Source organism: Rhodnius prolixus, unplaced genomic scaffold (genome assembly GCF_049639745.1).
Source record: "Rhodnius prolixus isolate KJV_2025 unplaced genomic scaffold, Rpr scaffold_2, whole genome shotgun sequence".
In the NCBI taxonomy this organism is placed as follows: Eukaryota; Metazoa; Arthropoda; class Insecta; order Hemiptera; family Reduviidae; genus Rhodnius; species Rhodnius prolixus.
Genome location: NW_027411592.1, coordinates 14,350,606 through 14,371,856, shown reverse-complemented (window position 1 = coordinate 14,371,856; position 21,251 = coordinate 14,350,606). Strand labels below are relative to the sequence as shown.

At 33.7% G+C, this 21,251-nt stretch overlaps 2 protein-coding genes and 1 long non-coding RNA gene across 5 annotated transcripts in view; 2 read left to right on the top strand and 1 right to left on the bottom strand.

The window, feature by feature from the left end:
- Positions 1 to 2,112: 2,112 nt before the first annotated feature.
- LOC141449048 (cilia- and flagella-associated protein 52) overlaps positions 2,113 to 21,251 on the top strand; it is a 37,402-nt gene continuing 18,263 nt past the window's right edge. The window contains exons 1-4 of one of the 3 annotated variants that reach the window (XM_074118080.1): positions 2,113 to 2,130; positions 13,364 to 13,563; positions 13,804 to 13,981; positions 14,641 to 14,828. In XM_074118080.1, the coding sequence (XP_073974181.1) occupies positions 13,372 to 13,563; positions 13,804 to 13,981; positions 14,641 to 14,828 (558 nt within the window). In that variant the 5' untranslated portion in view covers positions 2,113 to 2,130; positions 13,364 to 13,371. Of the gene's footprint in view, positions 2,131 to 2,597; positions 2,671 to 11,516; positions 11,669 to 13,363; positions 13,564 to 13,803; positions 13,982 to 14,640; positions 14,829 to 21,251 lie in introns of those variants that run through there. The other 2 variants (XM_074118079.1, XM_074118077.1) reach the window with 2 other exon arrangements.
- Positions 7,129 to 11,474, bottom strand: LOC141449057 (uncharacterized). Its single transcript, XR_012455315.1, has 3 exons — positions 11,351 to 11,474; positions 8,512 to 9,600; positions 7,129 to 7,752 (listed from the first exon to the last, which is right to left on the bottom strand). It is a non-coding gene; the product is annotated as an uncharacterized lncRNA (long non-coding RNA).
- LOC141449054 (ubiquitin-conjugating enzyme E2 L3-like) lies at positions 15,490 to 16,706 on the top strand. Its single transcript, XM_074118093.1, has 2 exons — positions 15,490 to 15,753; positions 16,122 to 16,706. The coding sequence occupies exons 1-2, from the start codon at positions 15,645 to 15,647 to the stop codon at positions 16,571 to 16,573; spliced, it is 561 nt and encodes a 186-aa protein (XP_073974194.1). The 5' UTR covers positions 15,490 to 15,644; the 3' UTR covers positions 16,574 to 16,706.

Here is a 21,251-nt window from a genome sequence, read left to right as displayed (position 1 = left end):
TGTCAGAGAAGTTACAATAGGTTTTCTTTACATTAAGAGCAAAATAAGCTCTCCAGAAAAGTACAGAGAAGAGAGAGAAAACCCAGAGATGGAGATAGCGCCATTCCCAAGCACCAGATCCCCTAATTTTTCCAGTGAGGACATATCCCATCCATCGCCTGGTGACTATCCAGTGAAGGATGGCTCCTCCCAAAGTCTTAACGCCCCTGTTTCCTTATATATCGTATATATCTTCCTCCACCGCGCGATATTAACGAACGCTTTCTGGAGAGATTAAATGTACTTCTAAACCAAAGTAAATTAATAAAAGAATACTGTGGAAGATTATAGCCTTTGCTTTCAGATAGGCAGCCATGTGCCATTCATTGCTACAGAATGGGTCGCCTTACGCCTTGAATTGGGCTTTGGAAGAGAAGGAAGCCGCAGTTTGGGATAGTTGGTTGCCCACCGCCAGACATCCTCTCCAGAAGATGATCAAATGATCTTTCTCTTTGCCAAACTCTACTCAGCAAGATGGAGGGCTGTCAGGTTGAAGATTTCCTTTATCCCCTAAGACTAAGGGACAAGCCATACCATTTCTGTTGCCTACTCTGAGGAGGGGCACCTCGAGGTGATAGAAATCGGTTTTTACCCCCTCTCCCAACTGGAAGTTAAGTACAAATAGGTAATAACTTAATTATTTGGTAAATAATAAGCAGTAACTTCCTTCTTTCTATTTTAATTGGTCTGCTGCACGCTAATTTTACAAACCTGTAATTTAAATTTGCTTGGTGCACACACATTCCTTTTTCAAATATTTGGAATAAAAAGTCCTTTAAAATATTGAAGTTTTAGTTATAGCCTTTCTTTTTAAACTCATATAGTATATATTATCGGTGTGGCTGTTGTTGCTTATACCCTCGGTTAGTATTTTTTTTTGAATTCTCAAACTCATAATCCCAAACCAATCGCCGACTGCTATATTCATTTGATGCAGTTTGAACCACATTTTTGATATTTTTCTAATATGAAACTTTATTTAAATATGGTATTTTGCAAAGCGTCGACGATCAGTAATGAAATCCATGAGTGGTAACTTGTTATATTGTGATATTGTTGTAACAAGTCTTCTGTATCATGACATCACGAAAAAGTGATCAGATAAAATTAATGTAAAACAATTGGGGTCAATCTATTTTAAGTGCACAATATTGATAGCAATAGAGATAATATTCATAAAGTAATTTTAGAAAGTTGTTTAAATATTTGTCGTAACTTAATAAATAATTATAGATCTGTGTGTAAAGCTTGCTAATGGTATCAATTATATGTTCCTAAGTATTAAGTAGAAATGACACTTCAAGTTGGTCAGCTGCACTTCAAGAGTAGGTACGCTAAATCCACGAAATTACTACAAGCAGTTTGCTTTTGGCATGCATAACCCCTTCAAGGATCTTACCAAATATTCTTATTTTAATGCTTTTCTATTTCCAGTCGGAACCAAGTCAACGTCCACCTTCCTTTTTTATATCCACGAAATAGGCTATCGCCTATAGCTTTTTGGCCACCTGGGTTTGCTTTTCGGGGGTATGCTGAGGGTAAATATGTGGTAATGGGTTCGATTTCCTGTCTAGCCCTTGGATTTTATTTAATTTTTAATATGAGAACTTTACAGTTAAGTTTATCGCAAGTCACCTCCATCCACAACACCTAATTGGTAGTTGGACGTAAAGCTCGCTTGAAAAAATAGGCATTACTTTACTTTTTTAAATTTTAACATATCATGGAGTTTAAATTTCTTCAGAAAAAATAAATTGCAGATTTGTTTGCACTAAAGTTTGATTCAACTACTTGGAAAAAAAAAAAGATCCTGAGTAACGTATTTTGCCCGAAATTTTCGAGAATGACTTTAGAACAAATCAAAAGTTATGTGAACTATTTTTGTACATAAAATATTTAACCACTGCTTCAGATGGGGCAAGCTGATGCGATGGCTGAGCCTTGTTGAAAGAATGCTATCTTATTTGTCTCCCTGAAGGCTGATGCAAGCATGCGGAGGTGGAAGATGGACTGCCTAGGGAAGGATAGAAACATAATAGCTGTTATGAGAATCGTGATTTGTAGCAAAAAATCGGAGAAAACAAACTGTGGGTTAGTAAGATCTTGAAGGAATGTTATATTCTACAAAATTAATATTGTACTTCCAGAGATTCTGAAATTGGAACAAACTTATTTACTAATATCACTTTTATTTTTGTTGAAGCCATTTAGAATTTCAAGTTAAATTTAAGAATGTAAAAAAAAAAAAAATGTTTTCTCTTGCACATACTTCATTTCTTAAAAGAAACAATCTTTGATTGAACGCATTACGTACATTAAGAGATACGTATCAACGAGTTTCTGAATAATCTTATATTATTAATTTATGTCATACGTTAATTTCCTTTGATATTTCTAACTAGTAGCTAGTATTGACTATCTAAAACCTTCTTTTTATCTAAAGTTGTTTACAGATTTGCAAACAGAGTATATATATTTTTATTATCTATAATACTGATTGAGTTAAAACGACTCAACACATTACATTATCGTTTGTTTCTAAACTTACTCTTCCGTTCAGAGATTATTTTTGTATGAAAATTTCTCAGCAGAATTGCTACTCCCCCGTAGAGATCCCGAGTTCGAATCCAGGTACCTCTCTTAGACTTTTTTTTTTTTTTTTGTAGATATACGTACTATTAGCAAATTCTTTTTCTTGATAGCCAAAGTGATTTATTGGGAAAATTCAGTGAGCGATGTAAAACGGGCTGGATTGGACGTGACCGCAACGCAATGGTGGTCCCACAAATTTCGTATCAACTCTAGCCCTGACTGTATTGTATTATTAGGCTTTCTAGCATGTAAAGAGACTTTTGGGAATACCTGAAATAAACAAGTCTTTTCCTGGTATAACAAGAACGTGAAATCCTGTTTCTTCCTGTGAACTGATTAAACCTGCATAGACTATTCCTTAAGCTGTTCAATAGAAGGTCAATCCTCACTTTCCTGCGCTACAGAAAGGTAGATGCGATAAGAGTTATTAGCAATATATTAAAGAGTATTGAAATATATTTGCTCTGTCTTATGATTTCAGCAGCCCAGAAACTGGTAAACCACTGCCTCAATAACTGTTACCAGCTTTCCTACCCACACATTCCAGTTCCCCTCTCGCTTCATTTCCGAAGTTATCCAAGTGATAATTAACGCCAAATATTACTATAGATCTCCTACTTTATATTTCCGGACAATCTACCCGTTACAAGGATAACGTAGTAATTGGTAACCATCAAAAAGGAGAGGTGAATTGATTATAATAACAAATAATTTTAGATTATTTAATTGTTATTGTATAATGTAACTGTCAATTTAAAATTAGTTCGTGAAGATAAGAAAATTGTCAATAATTCGTTATTGGAATTATTATTCGAAGTTATTCAGATTTTTGTTCTTAATAGTAGATCCCTGGGAAATAAAAAAAAATTAATGGATTCTTTAAAGGTTAAAAAATAAAATCATATTTAAAGATGTTTACCTCACTCTTTTAATTTTATAAGTAAAATGTTGCATCATGAAATTCTGGCGTAATTTATCTTTTTACAGGAGGAAAAAAAATAAAAAATTAACTATCGTCTCTGATTATTTTCATCTTTGATTTGCCGCGTATTAAAACTATAAATTTAAATTCATTTTGGATACCTTTTCCTTGATGATAGTCGTCTTATTTTGTGTTTCCCCGATCTTTTAGGTTTTTAAGTATTTTCCTAATTTTGTAGCGTTCGTGATAAATTTATTAACCAACTAATTTTACCACATTTTCCAATAGATGTACTGAAAGACAATTAGTTCTCAAAACGGCCAGTAACTAAGGGGGGAAAAAAGCAAGAATTGTCTAATTGTAATTCCGGACCTATCAATTTGTCAAAGGAAAACAAATAAATTATTTAGATACTGTATTTAATATTATGGAAGATTAACAAGAAAATGAGGGTTCACATTTTATATACCTATCGTTGTTATAAAGTACTAAATGTCTAGATGGATCTGCGACAGTTTTAATCATAATTTATTAATACATGTCCTCATTTATCCAATTTCTCGCTAGGCTTTTTATTTTTATAGTGTAGAGAAAATCTTTGCTGTACGAAATTGCTTAATTAGTTAACAATAATGAAAAAAAGAGAAGATTTTATACGGAGAATAATAAGATAAAAAATTAAGCAAAACTAACAAATGTTGATTTTGCCACAGTTTGTTCATTTAATTCAATAGAATAGTACAAATAATAAAAAGAAAGAAATAAGAAATTTACTACTTTTTATCACGTTAAGGGCGTTATACTTCAGATAATAAAGCTCGGTTTCTCAGTTTATTTGAGTAGTTAGCTTCCTTCTTAATCTAAAAGATGTAAGTCTAAACTGAATTTAGAGGCGAGAAAAAGTTCATCAAGGATTATGCATGCAATTAAAGATTATCACTTTCCATTTCGTTGATTAATTTATTTTAAATTGAATCAACTTGATTCCGCGAGATGCTGCTAAGATCCTACTTGTTATTCTTTATCCTTTTGTAGCAGATAGTTAAATCTTTATTTAATTATTAATAGTTCTCAGTTCATACTTTTTTTAATTGTTTTCTATATTTTTGTCTATACTGACAGAATGTTTATTTTTTTTTGTAAGCTCCAACAATTTTCATTTAAAGCAATGAAGTCTATTGTTATTTCTCATAACAACGATAATCGTTAAAATTTACAGAATAGTAACCACCAAGGACTTCATGGTCTATTAAGATTATTGCAGTTTACTTCTCCGTTGGAATGAATGTTTGCCATAAAGTTATGGTAAAATCCATTATATCTATTTACTGTCTTTAAATATACACTGGGCCAAAAAAGTCTGTGAACACTAACCTAAATTTTATTACTTTTATTATTATCTTATTAGAAACTTCTTTTATTTTCAAATGAAATATACTATTCGATAGAGAGAAACCAGAGTTTTTCATTTTATATTCAATCTTTTATTTTTGTTCAGCAGGAATATCACAATTAAATGTTTAACAAAACAACACCCCAAACGAATGCAAAAAAAGTCTGTGAACAGCTGTATAAATATGTAAAAACATTAAGATAACAAACAGAAAAACGATTGAATAAAGTTTCAAAGTTCTCTATTGTATTGTAGAAACCACTACAGTCAGTTTTGTGAATAAATAATCTAATTAGTACATATTTAACCACTAATATGGAAGTTCCCAGACCAATTCGAGAACTTATTGTGACGTTGCGAAATGAAAGAAAAAGTATTCGAGAAATAGGGAAGATAGTTCAAAAAAACCCTTCAACGGTGCATAATATAATTAAAAAGTACGGAAATGTGATTAGTAGGCCACGCAGTGGACGGCCACCAAAACTTAATTCCTTTCATAAACTGCAAATTCTGAAGTCTGTTCGAGAAGAACCCAGGACAAGCGCTCAAAAAATCAGTCAAGAATTATCAAATGGTTATGTGTAAGCGTAACACCGCAGACAATTAGAAATAAATTACATGAATACGATTATTGCGGTCGAGTCCCGAGGAAAAAACCTTTAATCAATAAAATAAATCGTAACCGCCGATTGGATTTCGCGAAAGAATATGTTTCTAAGCCTTCTAGTTTCTGGGAAACCGTAATCTTTTCAGATGAGTCGAAATTCAATGTATGTGGGTCTGATTGACGACAAAAAGTGTGGCGAAAAAGAAATGAAGCTATGAAAATGAAAAATATGAAGCCTACTTTTAAGCATGGGGGAGGCAACATTCTGGTGTGGGGTGCATGAGTGCTAAAGAAGTGGGCAAGTTAGATCTAATTAATGGTATGATGGACCAATATGTGTATGTGGATATATTAAGACGCAATTTAAAAGAAAATTCAAAAAAATTAGGGTTGGAGGGAACGTTTGTCTTCCAACAAGACAATGACCCGAAACATACCGCACTAAAAACTCGGGAATGGCTTTTAAATAATACACTCTGGCGCCTAAACACCCCTCCACAATTGCCAGACCTTAACCCAATAGAACATTTGTGGGATGAAATCAGCCGCCAAATAAATAAACGAGGAATAAGAAACCGTGAACAACTAAAAAACGCTATTTTAGAAGAGTGGGATAAAATTCCAACATTGACGACCACAAAATTATTAGGATCGATGAAAGCTCGCTTGTTGGAAGTGATTAGGAACATAGGAGGTCCTACAAGTTTTTAAAATTTATAATTCACGTACAATGTGTAAGAATGATTTATTTCTGCAAAGTGTTCACAGACTTTTTTTGCATTCGTTTGGGGTGTTGTTTTGTTAAACATTTAATTGTGATATTCCTGCTGAACAAAAATAAAAGATTGAATATAAAATGAAAAACTCTGGTTTCTCTCTATCGAATAGTATATTTCATTTGAAAATAAAAGAAGTTTCTAATAAGATAATAATAAAAGTAATAAAATTTAGGTTAGTGTTCACAGACGTTTTTGGCCCAGTGTATATTTACGATAACGGATTTATATACATATATTAAAGAACAAAATATTATGAGTTGAAATTTAAAATGATGATTTTATGATGTAGTTCGCCTACCAGTTGAATATTGTTAATTAAAATCTACTTAGTAAAATACATTACTGCGACGAATACAGTTCTTAATAAGCCAAGACCAAGACCCTTATTTATATTAACAATGTAGGAAAAGGAAGTATCAGATGTTGATGCGCCTTGAATTTATTTATCCTATCTAGTGTGTGTGAGCGATAGTTTATCAAAAACAATGAGGCAGCTTTCAATTCTACAATGTAGTAATGTATGAGGAGATGTCTTGGCATAAAAGGTAAATAAATGAATTTTTTGAAATGTATATCTCTGAAAATTTAGAACAGAAAAGCAAGGCGGATTTGAATTTTGAATTTCTGGTTTAGAAGTATCTAGACACTTTTTGCAAAACAAAGACCACCTGTCCATCACAAATTTGATGGCCTGGTTAATAATTTCATAAGAACTTTGCCAACAAGAAGTACTGTCCACTTCTGCGTACTCAGTTTCAAAGAAAGACAGCTGATTCCTCTAACCTCTAAGGTACCATAGATGTGTTTGCTCATTTTTCTTTGAGATATCTCAAGTCATTTTAGTTCAACGATAGTATAAACAATAGAAGTCTCTGTTTTCTTCTTTTTCAAGGGAGAATGGTGATCATTTAGCCATTTAGGGTGAACTACATAGTTGTTTCTGTGAAGCATCTGTTGCTGCGGGCCGTTTATGGAAAGTTGTTTTTTGTACCCTGAGGGCTGTTCACAATGCCTCATTATCGCCAAACAAAAAATAAACTACGATTCTTGCCAATTAAAAATTATAAGTAATTGAAATCATAGTGTTTTTGTTTTTCAGTTTCGATAAGGGAATAAAAAAAAAAATTATTTATTTATATAATATATAAAACAACAAATTATCAGACACTGGTGCAATTAAATGTGCAGTTCAAGGTAGGACATCAAAGTGCCCTTGAACGAGAAATAGGACATTTAAATGACTGGAATGAACGGTACGTTTTTTTTTTCCTTTCTTTTTCTCTTCTTTATTTCCTTTCTTGATGTTGCGGAATCTAAGTTTACAGCCAATAAGCTTCAGTTAGTCCAGTACAATCTACAGTTTCTGTCGAAAGAATACTTTCTTACTTGTTTCTTAAAGAAAGATCATTTATATATGTACCTGAAGATGAGAGAAGTATTATTACTAGTGAAACCGAATTATTCCGTCATTAAAGGAGACAAATGCAATTACATTTTAGTGGTATGTGTTCGTTGGCTGCGGCTACTTGTTGCCAAACTAGTGTGAGTTATGTCATATGCATTTTGCAGCTGACTAAGGTCGTCCACATTTTTGGCAATACCCTTACTCCCACGATTTCTTTTTATTTGAAAAAAGTAGAATAAAATAAATCGCATTATTTAAAACAAAAATTAAACCATTTTCTGATATTAGTATGGTGAGAATCGAGGCTATGTGTCTGCTCCACTCAACTTATTTTCCTCAAATTCTAATTTATTCAGAAAAGTAACCAATCCGGACATCAAAGTTTTCGATATTAAGAAATAACTGCATCAGGATCTCAAACTGTCCAATAATAAGCCTAATACAGGCCAATTTTATGATTATTTTTTAAAATAAAACCAAGATTAGCAACCTCTTAAGAATTTCTTTTATTGTAGTTCTAATACATTAATTAATTTGATAAATTTTCTTCATAAACAGAATTGTTATTACATGTTGTTTTGTACCACTCACTAGCGTCTTACGTGGCTGATGCAATTATCGAAGAAAGTTAATTAACCTTTTTAAATATACATTATTTTAATCTAATTAAAAAAAACAAATCTGTAGCGCCATATCTGTAGCATCGTTTATGGATTTTGTCTGTTGCTGATGTTTGCGATGGTCATTGAAATTAAGTGATAAAAAAATCATTACCTTTACGATGCAGGTAGTGAGTTAGCTAGTCTATGCGGGTTATTGTTTGATAGCACTGTCTTGAGAATAGTCGGCAGGATTACTAACACTGGTTTCTTATCAGTTGTCTTTCCTCAGCTTTAGTTCTTCTTCATATTTGTTGTGAATTGTTCACAAATACTTTTTAGTCTCTTCATCACTGTTCAAAAAACATGAGTAGTCATATTAGATGCGAATTGCCAGGCCTTCACCTTTTTGAAATGCGATAGATATATTCTCAAAGAGAGAGCGAGAACTTTTTGTATTCAGGGGCCTCAAAAGAATATTCAATATAGAAAATTCTGTAACAGTGCAATACTTTCTTCTTCAAAGATTAGCTAAGCATTAATTTGCTAATTAAGTGCATTGTACTTTTACGAATGAATTATTTTCTACTTTGGCTCCCTTATTACAATTTCTAGATTAACTACAATGCACAATTCAGTAAACGTGATAGATTGTGCAATTAGAGGGAATGGCATAAAATATTTTTAGCACTATTTTCAAGATATAGGAAACAGCAGGAAAGTTCAAAATTCCGGTAGATGGTTGTTTTCTCTTCCTTAGTGAATAAACTGCTTGAAGTTGGTTCTTTAATAACAAGAAAAATGTTCTGTTATAATTTTCAATCTTGTTAATTTAGCCTTTAATTTGCTAATTTCTCCTTTCTATGGTTTGACATCAGTTGCCATAAAAATTATTTTACCAAATTAATCACCAAAGTAATTAATGTTTTCTTTCGTCCAATGAGTTTTGGTACTGCGTTTCCCAGTAAACTTGGCATTGCTGCCTTATTTGTATTTAGTATCTCGTTGCGTAATATACTTGGTGGTAACTGTGCGTAACAGTAAGGATATATTCCTCTTGTATGGCGGAGTGGATAGTTGACAACTCTTATGCGGTCCAGTTGTTCTTATAAACAGTCATGACCACTTAAAAGGCGAAAATTACCATTCTCATTGACCTTGGTTGCTTCCGGAAGAAGGGAGCGTCATATAGCTATTTTCTCCTTCACTTTTTAAGTGCCAAACGTGAGGTGGTTTTCGATGACACTCTCTACTTTGCCATATGCTGAATCAAATAGAAAGATTATCGTTATATTCCCAAGGGCGCTGTCAAGAAGTCCTGTCAAAGCTTAGAATCCAGTGAAAATTGAAGCTTCGACAACTTTTTTTAATATGTTAGCTTCCCTGGTCAATTTACAGTAAAAATATGCGGAAAGATCAAGTGGAGGAGATGATAGTTGCAAGATAAGGAATAAAGGAAGAAAAGCACGAGATCTTTCAACTTGGAAAGGATTATTGTAGAAAGATTGAAGAAAAGTATTCAATACTTGAGAACATGGAGAAAAAATTACTACCAAAACAAAAAAAGGCTAATCTAAAGAATAGCTCCCCGGAGGTGTGGCCTGTTTATTTTTAGGGGGTGGGAAGTACAGCGCACCTACCGGTGAGATTTTAAACTACTTCCCGCCAATGAACTGTTTCGGATTGTGCGAATTTCGTAACTCTTATGTTTCGCGGGCAAGCGCAGTACACTTACTGCATAGTAACTGCTTCCTGTTTAATGTATTAATAGTTCCCGCGAGTGCCCTGTTTGTGACTTGAGGTGCCTTTTTTTTTTTGTAACTTTATGAGTATGAGCGTTTTAAATTTGCAGTTTTTTTTTAAATTAAAGCATGATTGTAGTGTGAGTGAGGATGGAGTAATGAATGTTATAAAATTTTGTTCGATTTTCTGGAGGGAGTTCGACAAGAATACCCTCCTCAGGAAAAGGACTCCACAGAATAAGGTAAGTTTCTTTTGTATTGTTCTGTGTAATTATTGTAATGAATCTTGTGACACAAATTAAAAAATTGAGGGTGATTAGTTAGGTTAGGAGGGGGTATGGGGGCGAAGCCCCCATTAAGAAAAAATCAGGGGTGTGGGGGGCGAAGCCCCCATTAAGAAAAAATAAATAAATCAGCGGGTGTTTAAATAGAAATATCAATCCTAAATAAATAATTCGAAGTGATTCTGATTCGCTGTTACCATATAACCCGCTAGATTTAAGTGTAAATATAAAATAAAGAAATAGTTTTATATTTATATTTGAATATGGCGGGTTCTGTAGTAACAGCGAATCAGAATCACTTCGAATTAGGCCCCCCTCCTAACCTACCTAATCACCCTCAATTTTTTAATTTGTGTCACACCATTCATTACAATAATTACACAGAACAACAAAAAAGAAACTACCTTATTCTGTGGAGTCCTTTTCCTGAGGAGGGTATACTTGTCGAACTCCATTCTTACTCACACTACAATCATGCTTTAATTTAAAACAACCCGCAAATTTAAAACGCTCATACTCATAAAGTTACAAAAAACGGCACCTCCGGTCACACACAGAACACTCGCGGGAACTATTAATACATTAAACAGGAAGCAGTTGCTATGCAGTATGTGTACTGCGCATGCGCGCTAAACATAAGCGCTACGAAATTCGCACCATCCGCACATTGGCGGGAGGTAGTTTTAATTTTCCCCGGTAGGTGCGCTGTACTTCCCACCCCCTAAAAATAAACAGGCCACGCCTCTGGGGCGCTATTCTAAAGATTAGCCGAGAATTCTTCTAAACTAATTTTTTTTAATATGGAACACAATCATAGGATAACAACAGAGGACATTAAAATTCTAAACGGGAAAAATTCGCAAACTTAGAATGCCTCGGCAAACACGAAACGTCTGGTTGGTCGCCTAAGTAAACTTAGAAACTAAATAGTGCTAAGTGGTGCATTCTGTTGGTTATGTTTGGAATGTTGTGGTAACATTTTACTTACTGTGCAACAGGAGAATTCAGATTTGTTACTTGATATAAAATGATTATATTAACAAATAAAAATGTATTAAAATGTGTAAATTAAAAAACAATTTTCCCACTCAGAGAATTAAAATTACTTACGCTTTAAACAAATGTTTTATTGCATTTTAACAAGTCCATGGAAGTGTGAAGGGTTTCCTTGGTAACACATCAACTTTCCAATGCGTTTCTTATTTTTCGTTTTGTCATTTTGTTTATCTTTAATTGTAACTTTATAAAATGCCAGACGAAATCGATGTACAAGACTTGGAATTAAGATCAATCATCGGATTCGATGGTAAGAATTGCAAATTCCTATAGCACTTTATATTCTCAAGAATTATTAAACAATTTTGGTCTCTGTAATTTAAAATACCAAATATTTTGTGACGGCATTTTGTCATAGGTCTCTAATTAAAACAAAACAAAATTAAATTTCAGATAAATTATTAGAAACACTTAATTTTTTAAGCCTCCAAGGACAAAAATTAAATCTTCATTAAACCCATTTGAAAGAAAATTTCCATTCAACCCAAATTGAATTGGTCTATGAACACAATTAACAATTGGGTGTGGTGCCTAATGATAGCAGGATTTAATTATCTATTTAGATCCATTTAAACATGATCTGTTTGTTTACTAGTGGGGGGTTAAATAAATCTAGTATGTGATTCACTCACACTCCTTGTAATTATTACAATATAAATATACTTATAATTAATGTTCAAAGGATGCACATAACTGAGTCGGATATAACACTGTTCTAGATCAAATTCTCTTCTTAGATACGGTTTGCGACCAATTGTTAAAGTTAAAGTTAGACTCATGATATCTCTTAAAGATGCAGCCAAGAGCTAATATGGTGTACATAACGTGCAGGTCAGCACCATGGGGTCCACAATGTCAGCACAATGAGTCCACTCGGTGCTAAGCACATTTTACGACCTTCTTCTATTGTCGATTTTGGTCAATATTAGTTTTTAGAACGTAATCTCTAATACAAAGTAGTCATGCGGCAATTAAATCCATCATTAGCCTACCAAGTCAAAGCTAGACTGTATTCAGTACCTCATTTAAGCTGACTCTCTCCTGGTACGAGAGCATGAAGTGTTTATGGGTTATGTAAGGACGGACTGAACGTAGTAGTTAACAATTCTTAGTGCCTTCGTCTGTAATGGAACTTGGACTGAAATGTTCAAGTTCTGAGTCTGTAGCGAATTTCAAGCCGCCCACCGGTCAAATAGAATCGGACGAGTTTATTTGAGGACTCATTCACCAAAGGCAACCGTGAATCAGCTCATCCAAGACCGTACAGGCCGAGAGGGCCTGCTGACCAAGTAGACTTTAGAGCCAGACGTCCAGCAGCAAGTACGGTTGAAGGGTGGTATTGTCTGAGAAATATTCTTTCTTCAAGTTCGTTGCACTAGACGTTGAGCTATTCAAAAGAGCATCTAAGACACCTTTGAGATTTGCTCGCGAATTTGACTTCTTCGTATGTCCTCTTACCCCTCTAACAAGTGCTAACAATTCAAATCAGAACAAGAAATCTGTTTAGTAGAGGTTTATTCAAAACAGATTTCATTAAGGGTGTCCGTGAAAGTAATTTATTTTATAGTTCTTTCGTTTCCGTTTAGATTTCTTTCGATTCATTCAGATAGCAATAAATATTCATTTTTGGGGGGCTGACTATTTCTGGAAGCAAGAAAGACATGTGAGCAGAAGCAAACAAACTCCAGGTTCTCTCCCATCATCGGAGAGAGACAATCTTAACCTAGTGGCCATCTTTTTGCTTCCTCAAATCTTCGATAGAAGAATTTCTTCCACTCTTTTATATCAACCCAAAACAATTTTGACCAGCACTAAATACTGCTGGATTTGTATTTGACTATTAATGATTAAAAGATTCAGAAGTTAAATTGAAAGTGATTTGGAATTGAAATTTAGTAGGATCTAAAACTTGGTTATGATTGTTTAAAGTTGTGTTTCCTTGCAGGCAATGCGATGAAAGGTCTAAAGGTCCATCCAGATGGAAGCCATATTATATATCCTTTCGGTACCAAAGTTGCCATCCAGAATATGGAAACTAAAACGTACCGCTATTTAGAAGGCCATAATAACGTTATTTCTTCAGTAGCGGTATCTAGGACTGGGAAGTACATTGCATCTGGACAGATCAATCATATGGGATTCAAGGTGTTTATCTAATCAACTCTTAATTAATTTTATGTTGAGTCTAACATGATGAAAATTTAACAAAAAATTAAATTGAAGAAAAATATTTTTTACTCAATTTTCAAGTTTATTTCTTTATAAATCATCTGGATCTTACCGAGTAAAAGTCAGATTATCAAAACTAATTTGTGTTCTAACATTGGATTTATTATTTGTCACAATCTAAAAGTAAATAATTCATTTTTATTTATAAACCCTCAGGCCCCCGTCATTGTGTGGGATTACGCTACTGGGCAATCAGTTTTCAAACATGATTCCCATAAAGTTCGAGTCGAGAATGTACAATTTTCCATTTGTGAAAATTATATAATCTCTCTGGGCGGAAGAGATGATGCAAATGTTGTAGTGTTTGACATCATTTCTGGAGATGCTATTTGTGGTAAGTAGATATTTTTAAGTATATTTATCTATATTGTATTCCACACAATAGACTTAAAAGAACAGAACTAATCAGACCCTTTCGATAACTTTTAAGCGATTGATTATATTTGATTTCAACAAATGACTTATAAACATGTTATAAAATAATCTATACATATGGAATTGAACTTGGAGTTCAACCAAACGCACCAGGCTCCAACGAATTTAATAACTACAATCTTAAATACATATAATATATGTATAAAAGTCCCATAATATAAAAGTCTATAACCAAACTATGCATACAGTACAAGAAAATTACTATGCGTACGTAATAAGAAAATCACTTTTAAGTAACCAAAACTCTAAGAGAAACTCCTCTTCTACCTGCAGTCATTAGTAAATTTTCTAGTTCAAACTATTTCTTTATTGACTCTTCTTGAGCTAACAGGGCGCTTAAAAGGCAGTGATCAAGTGATCTTCTTTTCTAAAGAGTGACTAGTGGTCCAATCAGTTTTGGATATTTCTCCACTTGTTTGTATCTACAATTCAGTTTTATCATTGTCACTTATAGCGTCATAGCGCTGATTGTTACTCCAAACTGCACTGTTAAATTTCCAACCATATCACCCCAAACTCTTGGGAAAATTTTCAGTTAATTTAAAAATGTTCTATCAGGAACATTTTCTTCCAATCTAAATGCTGGAGACGCAGTAACCATTGGAGCTTTGAATGTGCATAATTTATGCTTTCTTACTGGAGGAGTGTACACATTGAGACTATGGACCCTCGATCCAAAGAACAAATCCGTCCTCGGAGTCGATGTTCTCATGGGCAAAATCAGAAGGAAGATAACCTGCATTGAGGTAAAAAACTAATCCTTCTTATTTTTTGGCTAGTATTTCATATTTTTAATTTTAGGTAACTTTAATATCGGCAACTATCTATAAAATTTAATTTCAACTACAAAAAAAATAAATTCATTTCGGTGTAAAACAAATATACTGCTGGATTCAACAATTTACCTATTATTTAAAAAACTTAATAAGATATTTGCAATATTATTATGATAGGAAAACGTTTTTAAGTAAAAATAGTCAGATATTTTTTAATTTCTTTTTTGTTTGGATTTGAATCTCTTATATTTTTATTGTACCAATAGTCCAATTGAAGTAGTCCAATTCCTGATATAAAATATAATATGATATGATAAAATGTGTTGTTCACATTCTCTATTCGCCTAAGTGGAATATCAATACAGAAGTCGATGAATTTGATATCGCCTGTCTTGCTGCAAAATATACTCGTAGTTCGTTATCTTGGCATTCCCATTGACTAATGACTAATAAGGAACCCTCTAATAAACTTAAAAGAATGGAACTTGATAAAATGAAATAATTTACTAAATTGAACTTCTAGTCGAAATAAAAAACTAATTTATAGCAATAAAAACTCTGCGGTTCAAAGCTAACACCAAAACTTACCAAAAATTTAGGCCTTCCAATCAAATTTTTCTGAATTTAGGAAAATCTTTTACTTCACAGTTACCTTAGCAATGAGCGCACATGATCGCAAGCCATATGTTCATGAAATAAAATTTAAAAGTTTTACCTTTACTTCATTATAGTGATGATTTTTTATATTTTTTTTAATAAGTTTTTTTAAGATAAATTGCGCAATTAATGGGGGCTGTACGTAAATTAAACGAAGAATATTATAACGTTTTATCAGCGGGATTCGGGAGGAAATTTACCCTTGAAAGGGATTATGGAAACATTTTTCGTTGGCGAGGTACTAGATTTGGTGAAGTTAGATTTTGAGTCGTCAATTGATAATATAGTGCTAATGAATGGCGTGCAGATGCGTTTCTTATCTTAGTTTCTTGCACTTGTGTGTGTGTGTGTGTGTGTATTTTCTAATGAATTTCTTTTCGTTCACACAAATTTTAAAGTACGAGTATAAATCTTAAAATTCATCATTTGGTGAATCATTTCAATCATTTGGTATTTAGTGCTTGTTTCATCATCGTCTTTTATATACAAAACCGTTTTTTTAATTATCTTAATATTATAGTGTTTTCAGATCAATAATATTGTATAATTTAAAAAATAAAAAATATCTTTATATTAATAAGGGGATCGCAATTCTGTTGGGCTTAGGATCATTTATCTTATATAAGAAGCCGCTTGATGGTGCTAAGATTCATTTTGGTATCATGTTCAGCGATAAATATCCCTTCAGACCGCCACGTTTCACTGTATATACAAGAATCTATCATCCAAACGTAAATGATCAAGGAGAAATGTGCATGCCCATTGTTAGTCCTGAACATTGGTTGGCCAGCCAGAGTATGGTCACTGTAATGAATGATTTTATCTCATTGCTCAATGTTCCTGATCCTCAACATGCATTCGACACATCAGCGACTAAAGAGTATTTAACCAACCCATATCGATATTATTACAATGCGTTCAAATGTTTGAAAAAAGATCAAGAATTTAGGATGACTGGTCTAGTTAAATTAAAGACTGATCCTCTTCATATGAGTGAAAAAGCTATGCAGTCTATATTCGCATTTTATGGTGACGATTCCCCAAAATCCTTGGAGTGATGAGTGAAACGAGGAAGTAAAAATAAAAGTCCAGCAGGAAAAATAAGGTAGAGATACTGTTCGTGACAATTATCAAGCATTCCAATATAATTTTTCTTTTATGTCAATTAAATCATAAAAATGATCAAATCTATTTTTTTGTATATATTACTGTTTAAAAGTTTAAATCTTTAAATAGATAATTATCGATAATTATTCAATCTATTCAATTAAATAGATATGCTAAGATAAGTCCAATATTATTCGAACCGTAATCTGTGGAGCAAATGTTTCTTGTAGCTTACATTCGTTTCGCACCAGTTTCAATTAACGTTGAGCATCACGAACCAAGTCATAATAATTTTATATCTGCATTTTGATATCTTTAATGGTAGTATTCCACACATCTGCAGTGTCTCAGCTCAAGACAGTGTTATTAAAAAAACAAAACTGCTACTGTTTCTAATATGATTTATTAAATACATACTTAATTAAGGTGCGTCTACATCGAAGAATGTATTATTTATTAATAATAATAATAATAGTGTTTTATTGAACAAAAATAACATATTTACTATACGAACAAATTTACAAACACTTTAGGCATGGACTCCAGAGTCCGTCCGCCAAGTTGACCAAGTTGTCCATTGCAAATGTATTATTTGTTATTGTTATTATTTAGTACATTGTCTTTAATATCAGCATCCTATTATTATAATCTCTGTCGTTTGTTTTTATTAAATTCAGTTAAAATTTTCATGTTCACTATCACAATTGACTAGAAAAAAATGAACAGTTTTATTTTGTACTTAATTTGTATTTATACATTTTATTTTTCATTTAAGGAGCGTTAAAATATGAGGTTAATGGCAACTACTCTCGTTACAGACAATACATTCAATGAGTGGACAATGAGTTGTACGAAGCTCCTAGGTAGAGAAAATCCAAGGGCCAGCAGCTGGATTCGAACCCGGAATCTCCGCATTGGAAACCAGTACACGCGTACCACTGAGCTAATCCCTTCCCTTATTTACTCTATTATTTATCTTTATGTTACACCGAAATATAATGATACATCATGACCTTAAAAATCTGTAGTGCTGGAACTAGATAAAGCTCTTCAGCACCCTCTTTTAGCCACTCTCGAGGAGAAAGTTGCTTATCCCGCGACAGGTTTCAAGAGCTTAAAAGGAGATTTGGCACCTTCCTTTAGTTGGGTGCCGGCTCTCTCAGTATATTGTACTTACTTTGAATTTTATATTCTGATTTTTTTCATTTTTACGTGATTATTGGCTCGCTAAAATTAACAATGCAATTTTTGTTTGGAGAATAGCAAGCATGGATGGTTCCGCGAGAAAATCTTCTTTTATTAGCAATGTACTTTTTTAGAAACACAAATTAAGTCGATTAAGAATAGCATCTTTTACTTAATAATTATCGATTCCATTTCATAGATTGCCTGGGAACGAATGGAGATAGGTTAGCGATTTCTATTTTTGACTTAATGTCAATAGTGCACAATAGGTGAACGAAACATGAACTTGATCCGACTGACGATTGGTGGACTGGATCTAAAAGTGCAAAAGTTGTTATAATGGATAATTCAAATATAACCGAAGCAGGGCAAGATTTCACAAACTAAAATACGAAAGTTTTACTCAGCTAGTATCTGGTTAATGAAAAAAAAAAATCTGATGTATTACTGTTTTTCTTGAGTGATTTCACAACGGAAAGTCAAGGCAAATAACATAAAACATTTTAAATGATTACTCAGGCAAAAACTGCTGTCCACCCTCAATAAGGTTTCTGATTTAAAAAATAAATAAATATACTAGATAACTTAGCGATTTCTCTTGTTTGAAACTCTTACTTTTTTTGAGTAATTGGATAAACGACTTTACTGAAATTAAATCATCGTCACAATTACTGTATCTATAAATACAATTAGATGGTGAATTCATCTTATTGGAGTAGAGGGGAAATGGCAGTTCTGGCACACCTAAAATGTGCACCTTTTTTGTGCAAGATGGCCGCCATCCCCACTCCGCCCAACCCTACCATCACCCATCCTTATTGATTAATCATCGAATTGGACGAGGGTTTAAGCCACGCCCCCTCTTCTTATTGAATAATCATCGAATTGGACAAGGGTTTAAGCCACGCCCCCTACCCCCTCATTATTGACTAATCATCGATGCACCTAAAATGTGCAAGATGGCTGCCCTCCCAGGCAATCATCGATTTCGACGACATCACGTTTACCCCCACCGCTTCCTAATCGACCAATCAGCGAATTCGACGACACCACCAGCCCTACCCCATCCTTCTTAATCGCCCAATCAGGAACTTGGATAAGGGCTTTAAGCCACGCCTCTTCCCCCCTTAATCCATTAATCGGCGAATTCAACGACACCACCTTACCCCCCACCCAGCCACACTTACATGACACCTACCTTTATCCCACCTCTCAGTCGTCATATTCATTGGCCTATCAATCCTCCTACAAGATGGCTTAACCGCTGTAGTACACAAGATGGCGGACCTCCTATTAGCTGATGACGTCAATATGGCGGGCTTCATACCACCTGTAGACTTAAGATGGCGGACCACATACCAGCTAATAAAACATACCTCCGCCCCCTCGCCCACTGATAGATGGGAGGGAGCATTTTTTTTTATTTATTTCTTACCTGAGATTCGATCCTACTACCTTCGTGTTGGAAGACACGTCATCTTCACCAGTCGGCTACACTAGCATACTCGAGTTATGAACGATCTCTTCTTTAACCTCCACCCCCTCACACACCGATGGGAAGGTTTTCTCACGAGGGAGTCGATCCTACAACCTTCGTGTTGGATATTACGTCATCTTCACCAGTATTCCACATAGTCTCGCTTACTCTAGTTTTGAATGTTCTCTTATGTTTTACCTTGGAATTATTTTTTTAAAAATCTAACCCCCTTACCAAGAATGTTTTTTTATTTTATTTAAATTGCTCCCACTATCACAAAAATATTCAACTTAAATAAAAATGGATAACCTCACTTTAGGTAATAGAAAAATTTATTTACTTACCCCCTTCATCTGGACTGCTTCCTCTGCTGATGCCGCGACCTACACTCACTGAAAATTAAACGCTAACAAACACTTGGGATATCCTACCAGCTAGCTTCTAGCTTTATCCCCCCCACCACAATTACGTTACACTCTAACTAACCAATAGAATTGCGTCTTTTTTTCCAAATGATTACCTCTCTAGACATGCCACTGTATCAAGACCCCTCCCAACCACTACTTTTTATTTTCTGTTAATTCATACATGTGCTAACAGCTGTTTTTTAAATAGGAAAATGATTTACACTGCTAACTTAATCAACTGCGCATGTGTAAACTTCAGTTGTGTGAGACCTTAATACAGAAAGCAATTGCACCCAAATATATATGCGCTGCATTTATTAATATTTTTGAAAAATTAAATAACAGAACTTATGACGCAACTTGTAGCAACCTTAACTCATTAGCATATCTCTGTGTACTCATTATTTCTGTGTACTGTGTAGTCTCAATAGGAAAACTCATATTGTTTTCGTTTTTATTTAATAGTTAATTTGCCTGTACATGCTCCAACAAGTCTGGCCATGTAGTTATATTCCTTTATTAAAACTTTAATTGTTTTTTTTTTTTTTTTTGTTATTATGAAGTTAAAAGTAAATTGAACTTGAAATTTTTTTGGGACATGGTTTTACTGCGAAATTGGGCCCTTATAATTCCCACTCTAAACAAAAGATTATTCGTATGAAATTTTGTGCACTTACACACTCTGTTTTACTGAGTAGTATGCTATAGTTTTCTTGAGTACAGATCCATTAGTTAAGAAGATATTGAGAGTTGAAATTTTTTTTGGTCATGGTTTTGCTGTGAAATGGGGCCCTTGTAACTCCCACAGTAAACAACAGATTATTCGTATGAAATTTTGTGCTCTTACATACTCTGTTTTACTGAGTAGTATGCTATAGTTTTCTTGAGTACAGATCCATTAGTTGAGAAGATATTGAGAGTTGAAATTTTTTTTGGTGAAATGGAGCCCTTGTAACTCCTACAGTAAACAACAGATTATTCGTATGAAATTTTGTGCTCCTACAGGCTCTATTATACTGAGTAGTATGCTATAGTTTTCTTGAGTTCAGAACCATTAGTTGAGAAGATATTGAGAGTTGAAATTTTTTTGGGTCATGGTTTTGCTGTGAAATGGGGCCCTGATAACTCCTACAGTCAACAAAAGATTATTCGTATGAAATTTGGTGCACTTACACACTCTGTTTTACTGAGTAATATGCTATAGTTTTCTTAAGTACAGATCCATTAGTTGAGAAGATATTGAGAGTTGAAATTTTTTTGGGTCATGGTTTTGCTGTGAAATGAAGCCCTTGTAACTCCCACCGTAAACAACAGATTATTCGTATGAAATTTTGTGCTCTTACACACTCTATTTTACTGAGTAGTATGCTATAGTTTTCTTGAGTACACAACCATTAGTTGAGAAGATATTGAGAGTTGACATTTTTTGGGTCATGGTTTTGCTGTGAAATGGAGCACTTATAATTCCCACTGTAAACAACAGATTATTCGTAACAAATTTTGTGCTCTTACACACTCTGTTTTACTGAGTAGTATGCTATAGTTTTCTTGAGTACAGAT

Excerpts from the sequence above, each read along its gene's own strand:
- LOC141449054 (XM_074118093.1), top strand. The coding sequence starts at position 15,645 with ATGGGGGCTGTACGTAAATTAAACGAAGAATATTATAACGTTTTATCA. Across the intron at positions 15,754-16,121 it reads AAACATTTTTCGTTGGCGAG|GATCATTTATCTTATATAAG; the intron begins GTACTAGATTTG and ends TGTTGGGCTTAG.